The sequence below is a fragment of the Scomber scombrus genome, chromosome 18 (genome assembly GCF_963691925.1).
Source record: "Scomber scombrus chromosome 18, fScoSco1.1, whole genome shotgun sequence".
Taxonomy (NCBI): domain Eukaryota; kingdom Metazoa; phylum Chordata; class Actinopteri; order Scombriformes; family Scombridae; genus Scomber; species Scomber scombrus.
In genome coordinates this window covers 6,789,330-6,812,188 of record NC_084987.1, presented here as the reverse complement: position 1 = coordinate 6,812,188, position 22,859 = coordinate 6,789,330, and the positions used below count along the sequence as shown (strand labels likewise).

The following is a 22,859-nucleotide window of genomic DNA, read 5'->3' as shown; positions in this document are numbered from 1 at the left end:
TTTCTATGCCAATTTTGCAATGAGTTGGACCTCACAATGAGATCAAAGCATGGGAGAGGAAAGCGAGAGAGAGAGAGAGAGAGAGAGAGAGAGAGAGAGAGAGAGAGAGAGAGAGAGAGAGAGAGAGAGAGAGAGAGAGAGCAGGTTGTATAGTCTTACTGCAGGAGTATCAGGGGTAATAAACTGGAGGGTGGACGTGCCCCCTCTCCTCTTCTCTCCTCTCCTCCGCAGTGCACTTGCAGCTAAGCAGCACTCCGGACAGGACGGTCTCCTCCTCTTCTTCCTCTTGCTCTTCTTCTTGTTCTTCTTTCTGTGAGTGTGTGTTGGTGAGGTAGTGATAGTGGTGGTGCACAGACCGTCGCATCTGACTCTATAGTCCAGAAGTCCCGGGCTGACGCTTGATAGTGCGGACTCATTGATAATAAAAAAAAAAGGAAAGAAAAAAAAGAAAAAAACAACCCGTGCCGCTGGAATTAAAATGAGCACTCCTGCTGAGCGACTCTCCTCCTCCACATAGCGCTGCCTTCTCTTCTCAAGATCTGTTTTATGTGACTCCAGCAGGCGACGCAGGATGACTACTACCTTATCGCTGGTGATTTTGTGCGCTCTGGTGAGTAGTCTCTACTGTCAACTGCTGCGTGTTTGCTCTAATTGCTTCTGTAATACTCTGCAGGGAGAGTAAATTAGTTTTTAAGTAACATCACGCACTTTATGACATTTTTTTAACATTGTGATTTTTATTTTTCCTGCAATATTTCAACTGAGGTTTAGTTTAAATCAAAATTTATTCTAGGCTTTATTGCTATGATGTATCTATAATATTCCTCAAGGGACTTTGGAGGAGTTTTGACATGATATTTATATATAATCTTTTATGTGATTGCTGTGATATTTCATCATAATTTGAAAATGGTTTGAAAATGCGTATCGTTGCTGAGGTGTTTCCCTTAAAAAAAAAAGTCATATTAAAGGATTAATGTGGCCGTTTTTGTCCTGCTAAACATGCTGCATGTATCTAAACAGCCACTGATATATATATGTGATATTATGCCCAGATTAGCCTATATTATATCCCCTTCAGCTTCACTAACACACACACACACACACACACACACACACACACACACACACACACACACACACACACACACACACACACACACACACACACACACACACACACACTGGGCTGCATCCAGACATCCAGTAGCAGTCTGCTGACAGGTGCCTTGGCCCAGAATTTAACATCATTAATGACTAGAAGTAATTAGTTTTTACTTTTTAGTTTCATTTTGCCATATCTGGGTCTTTAAGTAACAGGAGATAAAGATGCTGAAGCTAATGGAAAAGTAAATTGATTCATTAAAGTCTTATCCAACACGAGCTGTAAATGATTTTTGACATCAAACATGAGAATACTGATGACGTGGGAAAGTTGGTGAAGGAGGATGGTGGGTGATGGAGTCGGTGGCAGACGCAGAGCAGAGGGCACATCCTCCTCAGCGCCCTGGTATGTGTACAGCAGCTGGTCTAATTGGACCGTGCAGTTCGGTCATCATGTGAACAGCCCTGGATGTGAGGGGACACTCTGTTGTGACAGCTGGCTTAAAGGGTGGCGGCGGTCGGGTGCACTTTGGTGGAATTAAATTTAGAAATAAACTCTCAAATTGACCATGAAATTGGTAGAGAATACAAACCAAGCATATCGCAGCTGTGTCGCCGTACATTTTCTGTGTGCATGTATGTGCCTTCTTGCTGCTGGTCAACTAATTTCACTCTGAGTTTGCCCATTAATCTGAAGCTGAAGCTGAGTGATATTCCAGGGAGATGTCACAGGAAAGGGAGTTGGCCCAGCAGTCTGGGATATGAATCCCTCTCCTGCAGATACAAGATGGGGGTCTCTCGAGGTTTTAGGCTGCATTTTTGCAGACAAAAAAATTATTTTAATCCTTTAAATATACTCAAATAAAAACTGATGTTTGAGTAGAAATTTTGAGACAACTGGTGGTAAAATCAGGAGAAATGATGAGGAGGAGAAATGCAACTATGAGCAAAAATGAGGATGACAGAAAGGGGGAAATATTGAGCAAGAGGAGCGAGAATTGAGAAGGCTGCTGGCTGCTCAGTACATCTGTTTCTGAATGAAAGCAGGCACAGCGAAGATGGGAGGGAAGGGAGGAGAGGAGAGGAGAGGGGAGGGAGGCACCGATGAGAGAGAGAAAGACAGAAAAGATTGAATTGATGTCTCAGCAAATTTGAAATAAGTAGAAATGAGCTTTGCTTGTTACGTAATAAGAGCCATAGGACTTGAAAGTGTTTCAGTGTGATGATTTTCTTTGTTCTAAAGTGTCTGGATATTATTTTTATTTTATTTAACATTGTTGTACGTATACCACTGAAACAAGCCTCAGTTGTTCTTCCAGTAAAGCTGTGTTGCATTTAAATCAAAGAGGAAAGGACTGACAAAATGCACCGAGAGAGGGAGGGAGAAAAAGAAGGCGATAACTGGAGTAGATTAGACAGATTAGATAAGATTAGGGAGTGGTGAGATCCAGTCTGAAAGTAATTTTAACTATACTATAGAAGGAAATGCGTCTGTGTGAGGAAGACAGAATCACTGTGTATTTACAGCACAGTTTGGCTGCTGCACGTATTTACAAAGAAGTGAGCTTGAAGTATGTCTGTGATCAATATGCAAATTAGGACAGAGACCTTTATAATAATGTGATCATTTTAGCTATGGGTTAAGAGAGAAGGTTTGCAAGTTTGTGCACACAACTCTTTTAATCACAATGCAGTAACACAAATATTTAAACAATAACATTATGGGGAGTCATCTCCCATTTGGAAACAAGAAGCAGATCCGCACAATATTCTATTTCAGAGTTAAGACTTGGTTTGTGGTTTAAGTTAGGGTAAGTCTCCAGGGAATGAATGTATGTCAATGCAGTGTCCTCAAAAGGGACAGAACTTCATCTTTTCTGTTGTGAGACTTTAAGGCTGGTTCTCTTATTGAAAGTAATGTTTGAGGATTACAAACTGCTCATAAAGTCAAAGTTAGATTTGGGTTCAGGGTAAGAGATGTGTTTAAGTAGTTATGATGGTTAATGTTACAGGGAATGCATTGCATCAGTGAAAAGTCATCACAAGTATAGATGTACAAACGTGTGTGTGTGTGTGTGTGTGTGTGCTCATGTCTTTCGATCTTTGACTGAACCAACTTCAGTTGAAAACCAGCACTGTGAGGACATTGATGTGTCGTGAGAACATTTTGGTTGGTCTTCACAAATTCGAACGAAAGTTTGAGGGTTTAGGATCAGTTATTTCATTGTGATGGCGAAGTTTAGAAAAAGGTGCAAGGGATTATGTATGCATTATGTCAAGGAGGGTCCTCATAAGGATATAAAGACAAATGTGTGTGTGTGTATGTGTTCCAACACTGATCTGAAGCAGAGGTTGACGTTCACAGCCTTTCTCACCTTTAGACAGTAATTTGGACGGACATGTGTGTAATATCGTGCACACATGAATTTATGGTAACTGCCTTGTCCAGAGTGTCATAAGTTTACTATTAGAGCTGATGTGACTCCAAGGGAGCTATTAAGGCAGTTTAGATGACTGCCTTGTTCAAAGTGTGTCCAATGTAGGCGGAGACAACATGATTTATGATGAATCCTGATAGCAGTTGAACAGGTTGGACACCTGGCAGTAATTTTCATCAATTTGTTTTGCTGTGTATGTTCAACTCATTGTGGCTCTGTGCTGTGTGTGTTTGTTTTGTACTCTGGCTCTGGGTGTGAGAGTGTGGCGCTCTAATGTACTGTGTCACTGTCCCGGTTTACCAGATGGCGCTAATGTTGGCGTCTAAGACGGAGCGGGCGGTGCAGATTCCCTGTCACACTGGCGAGTACACCAAGGATGGAGAGTGCTGCAATGAGTGCCCACCTGGAGAGGGAGTGGTCAAGAAATGTGGAGCTACTCAGACTGTCTGTTCCCAGTGTTTGGACAGTAAGTAGAGTTTTTTTTTTTTAAATTGTTACTGCATGCATCTTCTTTAGCTGGCTGGGAGAAATCTGGGCAAATTAAAACTATGAACTACATTTGCTCATTAACTAATTAATATCCTGGACTCATTTCTTCTTTTATTCTGATCAAATCAAAGAAAAAACATTGGCACTACTTCCCAATAAAACGCTCATTATAAAGCTTTCACAAGTTGGAACAAATGACTTTTTTATGGTTAATAAATTATTTACTACTACTTTATGGATCAGCCAATACAAACAGCTTCTGGGTTGTGAAAAAAATCACTTTGGCGTACCTTCTGGAAAAAAGCCTCTGGACAATTTATCAAAATTTACAGCTGCATACTTGATTGAATATTGTAAAAGCTTTCTATTAATAACTTCTTATAACTGCAGACCCATGAGCATTGCTACCAAATAAAAAGCAAAGAATAAACACAAGGCAAGGGGATGAATTTAACCAACAGTAGCTGTTAGCAGTTAGTTACAGCTTGCAAACCTTGTTAGGAAATGGTTTTATCATTTTTCTCATTCACCACGCTGATCGTATCAAACCATGCACAGGTTCAAATTTCTTTTCCAAAGTTTTGAGTTATCCATCTTGAAAGCTGACAGCCCTCTGTGAACGTGCATGTGGGATGTTCAAAACATTGAAAAATTACCTCATGAAGACTAAACAGCAATGTGTCTTTCAACCATGTCAGCAGTCTTCATTGTTACCAGAAAATAGTTTTCATATTGGGAATGTGGTTCCAATAAAGACAGATCACAGCCTGCATGGTCAAAAAAAATGTTTTTGTGATAAACCCTTTAAAAGTTAGTGATTCAAACTTGACCTTACAGAAACACTTCTTCCTGAAATGTGTCAGATGGAAGTGGATTAAATTAAATTTGGAAACAATCTAAATCTGATATATACACATGTTAACTGTTGCACAGCTGTAAAAGTGCATGTCATCACCAGCACCACACACACACACACACACACACACACACACACACACACAAACACACACACACACACACACACACACTCATACACGATAAACGCAAAGTTTCTACGATTACATCATATATTTTTATTAATCTACATTAATTTTGCATATTTTATAAGGCAGCTCGGGCTCTGGACTCCAAAAAGAAAGAACGTTAAGGCCAAAACAAACTGTTATTTTCCAATTTGTTTATTTGTATGAAGTGTTTGCTTTGCCTTTATCAAGTATCCCGAGAAATAAGGAAGGAATTTATATGTTTGATACTTGTAAGTGGGACCAAATGTGTTCGCTTACAGCTCAGCTCAGGCTGTGAACCATTAGCACTCACTCTACAGACCGGAGCTGGGAGAGGTGCCAACACTGCAACATCACAGAGAAGAAGAAGAGCCGCTGCTGCAAACAAATATGTTCCTCTAGATTTTGGGGGTCTTTCTGCATCACTTGCCTGCAGCAGCTTTGCCCTTTAAGATGTTGGCCTGTACTCTTTTGTCAGGGCGCTAAGTAAACGTCAAAGTATAGGTCAGGAGCATCACTGCGTAGGAGAGGAGGGGCTGCAGAATTACGACAAGACAAATGTATCACACCTGCTGGTTTGAGTCTCTGCAGTGTTTCCTTTGCCTTCATTTAAAATGCACAGGCAAATTGTGGCAGTGCGAGACTTTGTGGGGACTGACACAGAGCAGAAATCCAAAATGAGCCCAGTTTAGATGTTTAGCCAGTGTGCACTCTTGGTTGAGTATTGATTGATTGCTTTAATCCCTTCAAACATCACATGTAAACACTGGAAAATTGTGCCTGTAAACAAGAAATGTTGAGCCAAAAAACAAAAAACAAACTTTAAACCTTAATTAATAAATTTCTTGAGCAGTCCAGACTGGCAGGAATGCTTTTTGTCCAAAGATACTTTGATTATCCCTGAACTCATGAACTTTTTTTGCACGACAGATGTTAATCTCTGTGTTTTGTTATATTTTAATGAATCTCAAGTCTGGCTGATTTCACCCTTTTTGAAGTTTTTATTCTTTGCCTCAAGGGACTTAAGAGCCACAGCAGAGGCTACAGGGGGCAGGGAGCCAATACTCTACATCTAACATGTGATAGTACAGGGTAAAAATAAAGTAGAAATGCACAACGTATGAGTTAATTTCACAGGAACCAACTTTGTCAAACAAAGAGTATGTTTGAAAATGTAAAGGGGTGAAATTAACCAGAAATATGCAAAAAGAAGAGAAATAAACTGGACTTTTTGTGCTTCTGCACCAGCATTGTTAATAACCCAGCCACACCAGTAGATGGAGAGTGAGCAGGCTAAATAATAGTCACCAGCAAACGATGCATATGATAGACTGGGGCAGGAAATTAGATGAGTGAATCTAAGAGGTGCCTGGAGTCTGTAGAGGAACACGTAACAGCTTCATAAGCGTCTAGACATTCTTTCCTTTGACGTCATGAAGAATTTGAGTTGCACGTCATATTCTTTTACATATTTCATGTAAACAGTGGCAGACGATGCGTGCATATCAAAACACAGCTCCATATTTAAATGATGTGCCTGCAAGATGGTTTGCCTTATACACATTTTTTTTTGTCCCCTACACAGCTCCCCCCTTTTCTTTTTTTCCCCCACTCACACCAGCAAATCCCACCAAGTCTTGTCGTGTCGCCTCTCTTTTCTCCAGCATCCCCCCTCCTCCTCCTCCTTCTCCTCATCCTCCCTGTTGCTATGACTCATCGTCTGTATTAGCGGATAAAACGGTATTAGAGAGCCAGGAACCAAAGGGCACGATCTGCTCATTCATCATGCATACTGTTACATCAATGCATCTTTACTCATTTGATCCAGCTAATTAAACCATATTGAAAAGCCTATTGTGCCTCCAACAGCGAACAATTATCTTCCTCTGCAATACTGGAGCGTTACTCACCGCTGATAAACACTCAACAATTAAGTTCAAATACCCAGAAGGTTACACTCAATTTCCGGTGCGAGTGCATTTTCATCGTTTTCAATATTGTTTCAGTTTCATCAGATAAAACCTTAAAGTACCTAAAGCCCAAAGGAACACAGTCACTAAAATAGGGCAGAGTGGGATTTATATGGAAGTAAGAGGCTGAAACACTGACCTTAGCTGAAAAACTACAGTTATAAATACATTTTAGGTGACTTCCTGAGTGCAGAACTGAATAATTCAAGAGTAAAATGCAACACATCCATTTGCTGTTTTATGGTAAATATGGGTGAATCTTTATTTACCACGACTCCCCTTAATTCCCCACTTCCTGTCAGTGTAAGCTCCCTTCACAACCTCACGATCTCAGCTTGGGACGAGTGCCAGCGTCAGCAGTGCTGTGAAATATTTATCAGTCTCCTCCACTTTTCTCTGCTGTCATGGGAGACAAGACAACCGGACCTGCCTCACTTAGTGAACCATTCAGAAAAAACTTGCCCTGCAAACTGACTGAAGATCTGAGAGAAAAAAGGCAAAGCCTCATGAGTCAATGTAGCGTTTAAGAGGAGAGCCCCGCTGGCCGGCTGGACCAGGGCTCACTGGGGATTTCAAGAGCAGGGAAAGTAGAATCACAGCCTTGTCTGGTGAAGACTGAAACAGAGCACCTAGAATGGCTTCCAACTTTGGATCGTCAGAGATGAAGAAAGGGGAAGAGGACATTTTCTCTTGGCCGGTTGACTGTAGCCATGGCAAAGGAAGCTTCTTCTCTACAAGGCAAACAAACCAAAAGGCTTAAAAGTGCAGGATGCAAGCATAACTGTTGATTGTTAAATTACAACTTGCTTCCTTTAGTCTCCTAATAATAGCTTTGGTAATATCCTAAAACACCGGTTTCAAATCTGGAGGGAAGCTAAGTGGACCAATGAAGCAGAGCGCTAATTACACACAGAAATGTTTCAGGTTTAAAAAGACAAACAAAGCCGTCACGCAGCTTTCCAATTGTTGACCACTTATCCACAGTCCACGAAGGGTCAACGGTTCTGGTGGGAAGAAAATGGCCTCTCTGCTGAGAGGTGGACTCAGACACGCAATGGAGTGGGAGAGATGACTGTCCTCGCTAAAAGCTTACACCTAAAGTGCTGATTGTGAAGATCATCGGGCAGTTTCAAGGCTGTCCAGGGCTACATTATTGATGACACTAATGGGACCGAAGCACATCAGTGTTTCAAGGGGGGTCTTCACGGGCTGAAGTGGCAAATTTTAAGTGCATCACCCCCCCACCCCCCCGTCAAGATCCCCATCTCCCTTTTACCAATAGTCATCTTTATTGCTGAACATGGAAAGACAGATCGCCGAGCTGCGCTGACCATCGCTCAATTGAGGACAATTAGAAAGAAGATCATATTTTATTAAAGAAGACTCACTCCACCTGATTCTTGATGGCCTTTTACTTTTGTCTTTTAGCCTCCTTCAGTGTCTCATAATCAGATGAAAGCGCTGACACATTAATTGGACACACACACGCAAACCACACACACACACACACACACACACACACACACACACACACACACACACACACACACACACACACACACACACACACACACACACACACACACACACACACACTCACTCCTTTCCTGTTGAACACTCAGTGCATATGGTCACATTTAGACATGTTTACACACACACACACACACACACACATACACACACACATACACACGGATTGCGAAGGGGCTCATGCATGCAAGTTAAAATTAGCAAGGAAGCCTGTGGGATAATTGAAATGAATGAGCAGAGCTTTACCAGTTGAGCCTGACTGCAAAGAAAACAAAAAGCTTCAAGCTCACAAATTCAAATAATCGTTTACCTCCGAGGTCTGTTATTTCTCTGGGTAGGGATCACTCAGTCGGTGTCGTTCACCTCTATCGCTTCTGCCTCCAGACAGTTATGAGAGCAAAGGGTGATGACAGATATAGAAAAGAAAAAACACTGAATCTGGTGGCGTGTGTGTCTATTTGAGAAGGAAACAACAAACTTACATCCCCTACTGCTCCATTTCCCCTGACCCCTTCCCCTCTGAGTCGTACATCAGTACTTCCTCAACACTTTGATCGCTAAATCGTGTTTGGAGCTTCTTTTTTTTTACCCAGGTTGCGCACCAGACCACCCTCAAAGACTGTTTCCGATTACTTTGAGCCAAACAGTCCTGAGCAAATCGAGCAGCCACTCCTGCAGCGTTTGTTGATCTGTCTCTCTCTCTACCTGTCTCTATATCATTACCTCCGTCTGCTCCGCTCTGTCTGCCCGTATAATGTGACAGCCCTTCGTCGTCGACTTCTTAACTGCACCGCTGTTTACAAGGTGTTTAGAGCTTCAGTCTGTGCCAGTGTTTACGTGCCAGACGATGCAAAGCAAGCCCTGGGACATTGCCGCGGGGCTTTCACACTCACAAAGTGCTATTGCTCAACATGACACCCACATATGTTATTAAAAGATGCGCACATCAACCCAGTCATGTGGCTTCATTTACAGTTACACCCAATCATGATGTATTTCACTTGAAGACAGGAAACCACCAAGGAGAATCTTACCCGTCGTAACTCGCTACAAGCATTGTTTTGTAAAATAAGGAGTTAAACAAGCGTCTCTGATGAATTATAGTTTACAAGAGCTGTTTGTACATGTTTTCTTCTCTCATAACCTCATGTTATGAAACCATATTGCTGGATGGATGCAAAAGCTTCCAGCTGCACGTTGCCACCCCTCCAAATCTTTTTCTGAATGGCAGCGGGGATTAAAACGTCACATTGTGCCTTTTCTGTCTAAACTGCAGCTCTTGCAAGGTGACCGCTCTCATGTTAAGCACCATACACACACACACACACACACACACACACACACACACACACACACACACACACACACACACACACACACACACACACACACACACACACACACACACAAAAAAAAGTAAAATGGGATTTGGAGAACAGTGAAGCAGCCTCTGTAGTGAGTCTCAGCTGCTTTCCCTGTCAGCGTCTCCACTACACTCCTATCTCATTCAGCCACTAAAACATACTCATAGGACACATGCACACACACACACACACACACACACACACACACAAACACACAGTTTTTCTTTATGCATAATTCAGCAGGCATCCAATTATATCTGAAAATAATTCTATATGAAGATGCAATATTAATAGATTACATTGCGCCCGTAGGAACTCTCCGTGTAAGAATAAGCTAATTTAAGGTCATCCCTTCCTTGGAGATGAACTTTCCCCGAATCCTCCCGACACACGCAAACCTTCCTAGAGAGCAAATCTGATGTGTTTCAAGTAATTGAAAAGCAGCAGGCAATTAGTTAGGACAGCTTTTACCTCATTCTGTTCAACTCTGTTGTACTCAACTGCTGTCTCTTTTGCTCACAACCCTAAAAAATAAATAATATATATATAATGCTGAGGAGCCATCACTTGAAATTGGTGTCTTTTGGAAACATGCACACATTATTAGGGGAACAGAATTTTTATTTCTATGATTCAGGCAAAGTTAATTTGCAGAACAACCTTAGTCCAGCTCAGCAGTCTAAACCCTGTGGAGTTTTTAGCAAATGTTTGACACAAACCAGAAATTACACACGTTTTAGGCACACTAATGGTATAGCTCTAGGGATGGTTGGAATAAAATTAGTAAAAGATGGATAAAGATATTTATGGATCCCAGTTAAATGAATGAATCTTTTGAATTTTCTTGTAGCGCCATCAGTACACTTTGTTTTATGACCAAATATCTGGAAAAGTAACATGCTTCCATCACATCCAGCTCTAGTTCATGTTTAGGATCTTTATTTTTAGACTAAGCGTCAAAACAAAAACTGGTTAAACTGAGCAAAACAGATCGCAGGTCAAGACTTGAACAGCCCACAGCAAACTGAGCCGAGGATCCAACAAAAACTAAACCGTCAACCAAGACTTAAATACAGACAGAACTAATAGAGGAATGGGGAACAGGTGACACAAGACACAAGGGCAGGTTGGGAGTTGATTGGCTGGGAAAAAACACAGAACAGGGTAGGACTGACGAAGGAAGGAACAAACGGGCTGCGGAGGAGTTTCACGAACACGAAAGGGAAACAGAGCAAACACAATGGTCTTAATAAAAACCAGGCATACAATAACGTGCAAGAAAACACATGAACCCAAGCACACAACACCATCAGCTAACCAATAAGGCAAGGTGGGCCTTCAAACCAGTAACCCAAATAATATAAGCAAAACCAAATGTTGGAAAAGGACTGGACAACAGAAGTATAACACAGGAAACCAAGAGAACAAAAACCATAACTCCGTGACACATGTAACCGTGCTAATTTTAGCATCAACCTCAAAGCACTGCTGTAACTAAGTACAGACTCACAGAACTGCAAGTGTGACTTTCAATCTTAAAATATCTCTTTTCCGGGCATTTATTCACACATATCAATTATGCATATCCTGATATTAATAATTTTAACTTCTATCACGCTGCATACAATCATGGGAATCATGTATAGCATGTGGGTTCTCACATTTTTTAAAATTGTGCTCTGTATGTTATCTGTAATGCGATTAATTGAAGGTTTTCCCTCTGACTTGGGGAAAAGTTTAATTAACAGGCATTTCAATTGGCTCCTTGGCTCCTTCTGTCTATTAAAAATGTCAACTTAAGCTATAAGTTTCAAGCATATAGTTAACATGTGCTACAATAAAGCTTCATAGTCGATATTCTTTGTTAATACTGAACTGAACTCTCCTAAAAAGTTAAATGCGTCATAGATTGATCCAAACTAACTAATAAGCACAGACAACTTGTTCTAAATATTAACCAATCAGAAGCAGGAGCTGTTTGAGGTTGTGTTTGGTCCTTGATAAATATTCTACAACCTAATTAAAAAGACCATTTATTGTTTGGCTCTAACAACAGTAGATTTAGGGATGCAATATAATGAATACATTTTATAATTAGCAGTGCATTAATTACAATACATTATATTGGGGTAACCCTAAATTTCAGATGAGTTTACATTAAGCAAAGAGAATAAACTATTGGCATTGCAACATTTTGCACAAATTCAATTAAAGCACCGAAGAAAAAACACATTAACTCATCTGTAATATCCTCATTTCAACTATAGTGATCATATGATAACTTTTAAAGATAGGTCTCCATCATCTGCACCTGCGCTGCACTCTGTGTGTATGACTGAGATTAAAGCTGTTTCCTCAGTGCAGCACAAACACATCGGGATCAATATCGTAATGAGCGCAGCAGGCTTTTGACTCGCTCCCCAACAAGAGCACCTTTCCCGTAGCACAAATCACTAAGAGCCCAGTGGATCAATGTGTCCTCCTTTCTAATGAATGTGCAGTAAACATGATTAATGTCATTAGACTCAGTGTTTATCCCTCTGTTTATCTCCTCATATTTCCTGCTCTCTGCATCTTCTAACCTCCTTTACTCTTTGCCCCCTCTCTCATTTCCTCTTTCTCCTCTTTCTGTCTCGTCGCCTCTGACCTGTCCTGTCATCTACAGGTGAGACCTACTCCGAGGACTACAGTCACACGGAGCAGTGCAAGCCTTGTACTGAGTGTACAGGTCTGATGCGGATGGAGACGCCCTGCACCGACTCCAACGATGCCATCTGCGTCTGCAACTACAACTACTTCTTCAGTACAATGTCCGGCACCTGTGAGCCGTGCACGGTGTGCCCCGTGGGTCAGGGCGTGTACATACACTGCGACCATGATCACGACACAGTGTGTGAGGAGTGTGTGGACTCTACCTACTCTGATCGGGAAAGTTCTCTTGACCCCTGCCTGCCCTGCACCATCTGTGAAGAAGAGACAGAGGTACAGGACGCTGCTTGCACCCCTGTCAGTGACTCTATCTGTCGTAGTAAGTCTACACACACTCTCTATCTGTTTTTGTCAGACAAGTATCTTTTAGTTGTTTGGTTGTACAAAACAAGTGATTTTAAGATGTTGCTTTAGTCTTTAGTAAATTATGAATATGAGAAATTGCTACTTTTACCTGATACATTACACTTTTAAAGAAATTACAGAAAGTCAAAAACAGGACAAAAAGGATTGTATAGTAATAATATTGGGGGTGGGGGTGGTGGGGTAATTAAGTATAGTTGTTTTACTTTTGATGATGGAATCCCAAAATGAAGTGAGACACAAGCAATACATCATTATGGTTAATTGTTTCACTTTCTGGAGTATAAGGGAACATTTCAACACTTAACCTACAATGATTACTAAGTGATTTGATTACCAAGGGATTTTACATACATGCCTGTCACAGAAAAAACTTGTTAACAAAGATAAGTCGTCTCAAACATGCACAACATTTTTGCAGCTAGGGCTGTCAATTTAGGGTACCCTGGTAAGAGATACTGATAACATGTGTTCCAGCCCATCAAGTCAAATTTGTGAACTTTTCTGTTATTTAAAGTTATCCAATGAGCTGGATTGGATCCCTTGGTGGGCCGGTTCTGGCTGATGGGCCTCATGTTTGAAACCCCTGTTTTTAGATGGTGTCGGTTTAATTGTTTGGTCTCCAACTGAATTCGTTCCCACCTGTTGAATCAAACTGAAATAAACGCACCAGTTTGTTTGATCTCAACCAACATGTTAGGTGTGAGAGCAGCCTTACCAGAGAACAAGAACAGATCTGCACCACATACTGCACACTGGGCACCAGTCATATTCATAGCTGGGATAGAGGCATCATAAATATCTCAACTGCATTTGAATAAGCCAGCAGGGGTTACTTGCACATGTGTGTCTGTGAACAGACGAGGGCAGAGGTCAGCTCCGGTCAGATTTTCAAATAGCAGGAAGCTGAAAGCTGTGGCATTAAAAGGTCAAAGACTACTACAGTGTCAACATATAAGACACTAAATAATCTGCTCTCCCACACAGCACAAGGCAGCGGTGCGGGAGCAGAGTTGAGCTATTGTATCTCAGAGTAAAGGCAGCTTGTATGCAAGGAAGCTGTAAATTTACCAGGACCGGATGAGGCAGGAAGTCAACCTCATCGGGGGCTACAAGGCTCAAATGTGACAGTTAGGCAGTCTAGACAGCATTGTTCTCGATTCCCTTGACACATATTTTATCGAAGCAATATCGGATTAGTGAGGACTGGAGAGTAGACTTGACATCTTCAGTAATCACAACAAAAACAAACTTTTCCAACACTGGACACTGTCTGCAATTTTAGAAGTTTGTGGTCACGGTCTATTCTTGGAAAATCCTCTGCCATGTAACTTAGACCAATATTGTGGAGTGATTAAATGCATTAGAAAAAGCTTTTAATAGCCTACTTGCTAATGCAGGGCCTTCTTTATTGATCTCCAGTGTGCATTATCATTTTCAAATGGACATTTAAATGATGGCTTTTGAATGCAGAGATTTTTTATTTGAGTGGCTATATTTCTCTTCAGAAAGTTGACTCGGTTGAGATTTCATGGATTTCATGGCCTCAGATACTGGCATATATTTGGATCTACCAAGTTAATGAACCTCAAAAATCTGCCATTACCCTGTTGTAGTACAGTGGATATGCTAGCACCTTACTGAGGGTGTAAATTCCTCTTTTAATACACAGTAATATCTCTGACAGGCAGTGGAGAAATAGAGTGGGGAACGATGAGAGAAGAAAAAGGTAGATGAGGTGGAAGAAGGGATAATAACACAGATGATGACTTACCACATTTCCCTGCATGAGTGCCAAACACCATCAAAGATGCTACATTTAGCTTTTTTACTATCAATAAATCATCACCCCAATCATTCTGAACACAAATAAGACCGTCAAAGATCGGCCTGTGTCACTAGGTTGAACTGATTAGCATCACTTAAAAGCATGAAGCAGGATGAAAGTGACGTTCTACCTGCATAAATTAGTTTTTGCAGTTTGTGGCCACGCTAGAGGCTTTGGTTTAGACTTAAACATCTCAACAACTATTGGCTGGATTTCTAGAAAACTTTGTACAGACATTCACAATCCCTCTGACTTCGGTAATCCCCTGACCTTTCCTCTAGTGGCACCAGCAGGTTGGCATTTGTGGCTTTTAGTGAAATGTTTTGTAAACTCTTCAATGGATTGCCACAAAATATGACACAGACATTCATGTTCCTCTCAAGATCAAGTAAGAACCTTTTAACTTTTTATCTAGTGCCAAATTTTGACCTAATATTAGGTTTGTTACCAAATTAGTGCCATTCCCATCATCTTTAGTTATCTTTTCCACTATTTTGCTATTGTTAGCATGCTACCATGCTAAGCTAAGATGGTTAACAAGGTAAACAACATGTCTGCTAAAAATCATTTCATTCATTTCATTTCATCATCATATTCATTGTGAGCATGCCGATGTTAGCATTAAGCTTAAGGCATTACAGAGCCTAAGTTCGGCCTCACAGAACCGCTGGTGTGGCTGAAAACTCTTTGTCTTGTTTATAATGTCAAATGGTGGATGAAGTGGGATGATGATGCAAAAAGTACTTATCAAATTTGTTATCCTTGTTGAGGCTCTTGAACATGAACACATGTTCATTGCACCGGGCAATGTCCACATCTGTGTCCTCACACTCAAAGTTCATCATTGTTGACTTTTGCATTATAATCAGTAGTTAACGTTTCTTTCATCATGCAACAAGTCTTTGAAGCCTGAGCAAAGATTTCACCACTGGAATCAACTGTGCATACCTAATTTGACATGTGGCAAGAAGGAAGGAACAACTTTTTCTTTGCTTTTTGAAAACTCTACCTTTATCCACGAGACCCCAGATTCAACAAATATCTAGCCAAAACTTTAAAAGAGTCTTGTATAATCGAGACTTGTTCCTAAGTAGGCATGGAAGATGCCATGTCTCATTAGCCCCTTAAACACCCAAAATATCCACTCTAGACATATCAGATGTACAGTAAGCCACAATACAGCCTTGTGCTGACCATTTAGCGCCCACCCATGCAGCTGGTCTCACCTTTGACCCGCCATTGTCCTGAGCGATGGTGTGGAAGCAGCAGCGATGTTGGTGACTGGAGATGGCATGATAAGTGACTTTGTGGGACATCAGTTTTAAAGGAGAGCCCTGTCATATAGCACCAGTGGGCCTGTGGGTAATGGCTGCTGTCACATGTGGTCATGATGATGTTTCAAGGCTTTCCATGAATGGTGGCTGAACATACAGATAGGTTTTCTGCATCAAACAGAAAGCTATCTCACTGGGATTCTCATCCTGTCTGTCTTTCTTACTCTTCTGTACACAAACCCAAATCCTCAGTTCATACCCAGCTGTCACCAAGTGTCAATTATAAGACACAGTGACTGAAAGAGAAAGAGAAGGAGAGGAAGAAAATAGAGATAAACCAGACAGAGAGAGCTGCAGCGTATGTGCTGTGCTGGTATTCTATGCGGAGGGGTCGATACGAGTCCTGGGATTTCTTCTGCTCATGCTCAGGTTTCGCTGAGTGACCTCTATGAGCACCCACACTCAACTGCAGGACACACACGCACGCACGCACGCACACACACACACACACACACACACTCACACACACACTCACAAAATTAATCCTCTCCAGCTTCAGACACACAAACACTTTTTTTATGAGCGTCCAAAATCAATATAGCTGATAGCAGGCTAACAAGGCGCATGAACGCTCTTCCCCCGTGCCAAGCGCGTTTTAACTCCTACACTTTTCATTAAACTCCGGACACCGCACATATGTGAGACTCTTTGAAGTGAAATTGAAAACACCTCCTGCATCTTTTGTTGTGACGGTCTCTGTCCGTTTGGCCTCGCTCAAGCTTTTTTTTTTTTTTTTTTCCTCCTCAAAAAAGGTGCTGCTTAGTCTTCAGTTGAGTAGACTTGCATTAAATGTGAAGTGTTGAACGTCTGTTCGAGTGTTTGTCCTGGAGAACAAGAGAGGGAAAGATTAAAAAAACAGATAAAGGCACTTTTTTTCTCTTTATTACCCCTCTCATCCCACCCCCTCCTCCCGTCATTTGCTCCCTCCATCTCTTCCCACAGTGGCCCTCGAGTGGTTGGGCTAGCGGAGCTGTGGAAGGTGGCCAGTGTGCATTCAGTGCCTTCACCGCTGCAGGATAATTACTCCTGCTAATCAGAGCACTTTACAGCAGCTCCTCTGTTCATCCGCACCCCCTCCTCACTCTCTCCTAACACTCTGCCTCTCTGTCTGCCCTCCCCTCCGCTCTCTCTATTAACCCTCCCTAGCAGAAGACAGAGTGCTCACTTGAATAATTTGTAGTACGTGTATGTGTGTGTGTGTGTGTGTGTGTGTGTGTGTTTGATGGATGTGTGCGCATCAGGCGACAAACACAGAGGGAAGATTGAGATAGAGGCAGCGCTGAGACAGAGGGAGAGTGTTTGGCGGCTGATAAAGAGGTCATTGTACATGTGCTAAGGCAGATAGTTGCTCATCTCCACCCTGAGCTGGCAGCAACCAAGACTTCAACCTCCGCACAAGACCCTGGGGTTAACTTCACCATAAAGACCTCAATGGTTCATAAAAATTAAATCTTTTTTTTTTTCTCCCCTCTTTCTCCACACCCCGCTAATAAACACATCTCCCCGCGCGCTCATTGCCACACTCGTAAAAATCCTGGGCTATAGTTTTATTTTGTTTCATGAGTGTTTTAAACCCACTGGAGCCAAAATGAAATAGTTAAAGCACCACCGCCACCTTTTAAGCTCCCGTTCTCATCCAGTTAAGGTATGCAGCCTCTGGAGCCCCTCACATTTATCCTTTGGTCAACAGCCAGCCGTGTTTTCTACATCAGCTCGGAGAAATAGAGAGAAAGAAGTGGAGTAACAATTAAGATGTAGTTTACTTGAGCTATAGCCTCGCTCTCTGTTGAGTCAATGTGAAGCAGACTCCCAGGAGAGCTGTCATCTGGGCTCTGAATGAGAAAGACAGTTAACTGCTGAGGTGCAACTCATGCATGTATACGTCTGTATGGAGGAAACCTTCATTGCATCAAAGAAGTGCAGAATGAGTGATGGCCCCGTCTGGTAAAGGAAATTCTGTACGGATTGCAGCTTCTTTAACAAACAGTATATAAGGCCAGACTGTCTGCACACTTTTACTCACTTTCACACCTTCCATTCACATTCATTCTATTTGCCAGCTCGCGTTGCATTGCTAATAACATTAGCCAACCCTGCATTAGCTGGATGATGTATGGCGAGGCTGAGGAAACCTGACTACATCCCAGGAAAGGTCAAGAAATGCATGTAATACAGACACCAACGCTCCCTCCTTTTAGACGGATCAAAATCAATAGCACCACTTTAAATAGGTCTCTGCATTCTGCATTTGTGTTTCTAAGTATGGCGTGCACATGTGCCGTGTTTTTCTATCTGTGAAAGATATTTTCAACCATTTCAGTAAACCAATCCACCCCAGGGGAGGTAGGAATGCCCTGTCATCACCGTGCACAGACAGACCAACGTGGACTCTTAACGCCCAACAGAAGTTTTTCAAATACGTCCACATAAGTTGCCCATCAATGTCCCTTCGGACTATTCAAGGGAGTAACCGTGTGTACATTATGCAACAAATCAATGTGGAGAAACTTGACTATCTGCCATGTCGGTGAAAGGAGGATACTGTTTATATGTGTAGACAGTCTTTGGCTGTGATGGTCCACTGAATTTCTCTTTTTTTCACTCCATCTGACCATATCAGAGGTCACAGCAATTGGTTAATCTGAGTTTTCCTCCTAAAATTTCCATTTTTTGTTTAAGTTTTACATTTTTGTCATTCGGCAGATGCTTTTATCCAAAGCAACGTAGACACAACATTAGACAGCAGTGACACAAAAGAGCCATGCTAGAAATTTTAGGCACAAGTGCAATAAGAAAAAAATACATATAAGGGAATAATCACATTTTTTGAAGAGATCGATTCTGTTTGCTTAATGTTACCATCTAGAATAAACTCATATTGATATCATGTACCACCATATACATGGTATAACTTTTAGATGGTAGTTCTGGTTTTATTTGTTCAGGATATGAGATATCTGCCTCAAAATATCTATTGATTATGCCACTACCACAAAACAAGGGAGGTTAAGGAGCTCAAAAATAGTTGAAAAAATTCCTGTGTTTTGGGGTAGAAGAAGAAAATCTCAGAGACAAATGCTGCACAAATAAGAGGCTGTGTGAATTTTCTGGTAAACTGAATGACTAAACCGAATGAATCAGTGATGCAGAAAAAAAGCTGAATCAAATTACAACATGTGGCAACCAGTTAGCGATCTGATTCACTCACTTCAATGATTGGGTTACCCATACTTTGGTTTTGCGCCCCTAAAAAACAGACCAAATTTGAAATATGACTCTTAGTATTTGTATTTGGAATAGAGAGCCACAGTCTTTGGCCTTGAAGGAAGCCTCAGGGGTCTCCACAGGGTTAATCCTGTGTGCACCTTTATGAAGCTAATGAGGAGCAGCCCGATGTTCTGGGGGGAATTACAAGCTCAGATCTGAACCGTGCTGCATATTCTCCATTCCCACCAGGTTGCTGAGCTCTGGGGAGTTTTGGTTTTTGGCTGGACAGCAAGCCCTCCCCTCGGCTTGCTGTACCGTACCCTCAGGGAAGGAATAATCTGCAGGCGAATCTGTGAGCCTTTCTACTATCTAACAGAATCACTGCAGTGTTAACTTTAAGTGCATTTTAAAATAGATGCATAATGTAGCAAGGGAAGTTTGGTGGGTAAACTGTGTTTTATTCAGGATCGGTCATGCCTGTCGGAGTCGGAAACATGGATAACTACACTGAGTCATTAATTGAGCTCACAAAGAAAGAGGAAACAGGACAATTTATGAAAATGACTTCTTTTCAGCCTCAGCTTTGATAGAAACCAGACCCATCCAGTAGCACAGAGCTTCCCTGCCTCTCTGGTCTCAGCAAAGGCTACACTCAAAGTGATGACCTCCTCAAAGACCCGGACTTTGTTCTACATGGATCCATATGGCCTTAATGTTACGCACTGAGCGCAGATCACATAGAAGGGAGACATGGTGAGGAAGAGACCTGGCGTGCAGGGCTCAGGCCTGGTGTGGGGCGGGTTGGAGGGTGACAGAACATTCTTTTTCTTTTTGTACACAACATCTTAGCCAGAACCCATCTGTCTATCAGAAACAGCTGCCGCATGTGTGCAGGGTATCAGACATCTGGTTGGGGACTTAGTGACACTCCAGCTAACAAGCTCTCAGTGAAGACGTGAAAGTACATCGTCATGATTGGGTTTTTTTTTTTTTTTTTTTTTACTTCTCATTGCAGTTAAAGTCATACCTGTACATGTTTCTTATCTCACGTGCTCTCATTTTTCTCCATACAGATCCTCTCCTCCCTCCATATTTCTCTACAACCCCTGATATGGATCCGACTCTACCCTTCACCGATTACCCCCTCCCCGACAGCCCCGACAGCCCAGACAGCCCGTTGCCTGGAGGAGAGACGACCACGTCAAGCGCCGGCTCTCCTCGGTTTCTCGGCCACGGCCTCAACGAAAACCTCATCCCCATATACTGCTCCATCCTCGCTGCTGTGGTGGTCGGGCTGGTGGCTTACATCGTTTTTAAGCGGTTAGTCAGAAGAAAAGAATGAGGCGATGCGGTTAAATACATTAGCACAATTAGCTTTTTGCACATCAGCCACAATATAATGTAGGACAGCCTGTGGGGGGGGGGGTCTAGTGGGTGGTGTTAGAGTGACAGATGTTGCCCCGGGCTAAAAAAAATGGCAGGAGGGCGCCTGGTGAAATATTCAGGCCTGCCGCGGTCGAAGAGGTTTTGACCCATTTTTAAAGAATCACTAAAACACACCACAACGAGTTTTCTTTCTTTCTTATTTGAAAAAAAAAAAAAAAGGGTCACAACGCTCACCGCATAATACATTACATAGGTCACACATATAAACACATTAGCAACAAACACGCAACCACACATGCAAGCACTCAGACACACAGACAGACACAAACTCAGGCTAGAACACATTTGAAGCAAGTAAACAAGCTCATTAGCCGCATTGATTGTTTGAGAAGTGCCGACCCGGGGAAATACGAGTGTCAGATTTATCAGCTGGGTCATACGCACATCTGACTGATTCTCCTCGTGTACTTATCGTTGTGCGTAAACAGACTGTAAATGATGTGAATTTCTTCAACACTCGATGTATTAATAGTAAACATTTAGATGCATGTGTTAACTGTGCTGTACCACTCAGTGCCTCATGAATATTTTAATCATTGATTCTGAGTCATCTCTTGAAGAAAAGTATCAGATAAGAACTCTTAAGCTTTCTCTCACTTTATAAACATTTCATGAACCTTTATATTATATTCATAGGCAAATTCACAACATAATGAAAATTTTATAAACTAATTCAGCCCAACTTTTTAATCATTTGCATACAGAGCATGCTATATGGGAGTAAACATGGTTATAATCTTACATGATTTCATACAAATACATAGAGCTTGTTTCACATATTTGTATTGTTTTCTTGCTGAGTTTCAGTCACTACTTCTTTATAGGATTACATACCAATATCATATGAAACAGACTCTTATCTACCTCTGACATGCCACTTTTTCTCCCCACAGGTGGAATAGTTGCAAGCAGAACAAGCAGGCAGCTAATAACCGTGCGGCTACAAACAACCAGATGGTAACACCGGAGGGAGAGAAGCTGCACAGTGACAGCGGCATCTCGGTGGACAGTCAGAGTCTTCACGAGCAGCAGCAGCAGCAGCAGCAGCAACAGCAGCAAGCCCAGGCTGAAGTCCAGGCTCAGCCTTCACACTCACACACACCGGAACAGATAGGTGAGCCAAGGAATGTGTTAACTTAAGGCGTGAGTGTGTGTGTTATCATCTAATACCATCCAATAAATACAGCGTATGACTGAAGACAGACCAGATGTTGCTATGCCAGTGACTCCTCATAGAAACCATTCACCTCAACAAAAGCCACTCACCCACATCTGACTGGGTTCCTGTTTTACACCATGTCTAGCTGCCAAAGAAAGTCACGATCGATTACATCAAGATACCCCGGTGAGATTCTGTGACTGTGTGTTGTGGGTTTTCCAGCATTGTTCAAGCATTTCCCTCAGAGCAAAGACACATTTCCAGGAGCGGGGCTAACACCTAGCTGGCAAGAGCAGATACTGTTGGCTAAATCATACATGCATAAAGCATTAGTCAGCAGGAATATAGATTCTATCATTGGAGATGTGCCCTGAACATAAGAGAAATGTTGCTTGAATGTTTTATGTATTAGTTTGGCTGTATGCCTCCCAATCACATATGCTCAGGTATGCTATCAATAATGTCATGCTGACAGAAGTTTGACACAGTTTCTATCTTAGTATACAGTGAGGAAATGTAATATATAAGGAGTAACCACATATGTTTGATCTATATTTGCCTTTACTTCTCTTACTACACCTCTATATCTATATTTGACTCTCAGAGCTCATGAAAAGTATTTTGGGGGTAGGTCTGTAGGACAGATAAAATCTAGCTCTGGTTTCGTAAGATGAACTCCTGTCGGCCATGGAGGTCTAAGCCAAGCCAAACATGCAAACATGCACTCTACTGATCTCGTATGAAGTAGATTCATGATGTGCTAAATTTACCCCTTCCAGTGAAGTGCATTGACAGAGACAAACACAGGATGAGTGTTCAGTTTTATTGTTTAGTTTTATTATTGTTTTATTTGTCTTTCAGTGTTTTATAACTTCTGTATTGTGCCTGTGGCTCATTCAGTTCCTCCTAAAAAT

The 22,859-nt window shown here is 41.8% G+C and overlaps 1 protein-coding gene across 1 annotated transcript in view; it reads left to right on the top strand.

Annotated features, from left to right (window-relative positions):
* Window positions 1–376: 376 nt before the first annotated feature.
* The window catches only part of ngfra (nerve growth factor receptor a (TNFR superfamily, member 16)), a 49,616-nt gene continuing 27,133 nt past the window's right edge, over window positions 377–22,859 (top strand). The window contains exons 1-5 of the mRNA XM_062438488.1: window positions 377–610; window positions 3,846–4,008; window positions 12,565–12,927; window positions 20,414–20,660; window positions 21,680–21,900. Of these exons, the coding sequence (XP_062294472.1) occupies window positions 572–610; window positions 3,846–4,008; window positions 12,565–12,927; window positions 20,414–20,660; window positions 21,680–21,900 (1,033 nt within the window). The 5' untranslated portion in view covers window positions 377–571. The remainder of the gene's footprint in view (window positions 611–3,845; window positions 4,009–12,564; window positions 12,928–20,413; window positions 20,661–21,679; window positions 21,901–22,859) is intronic.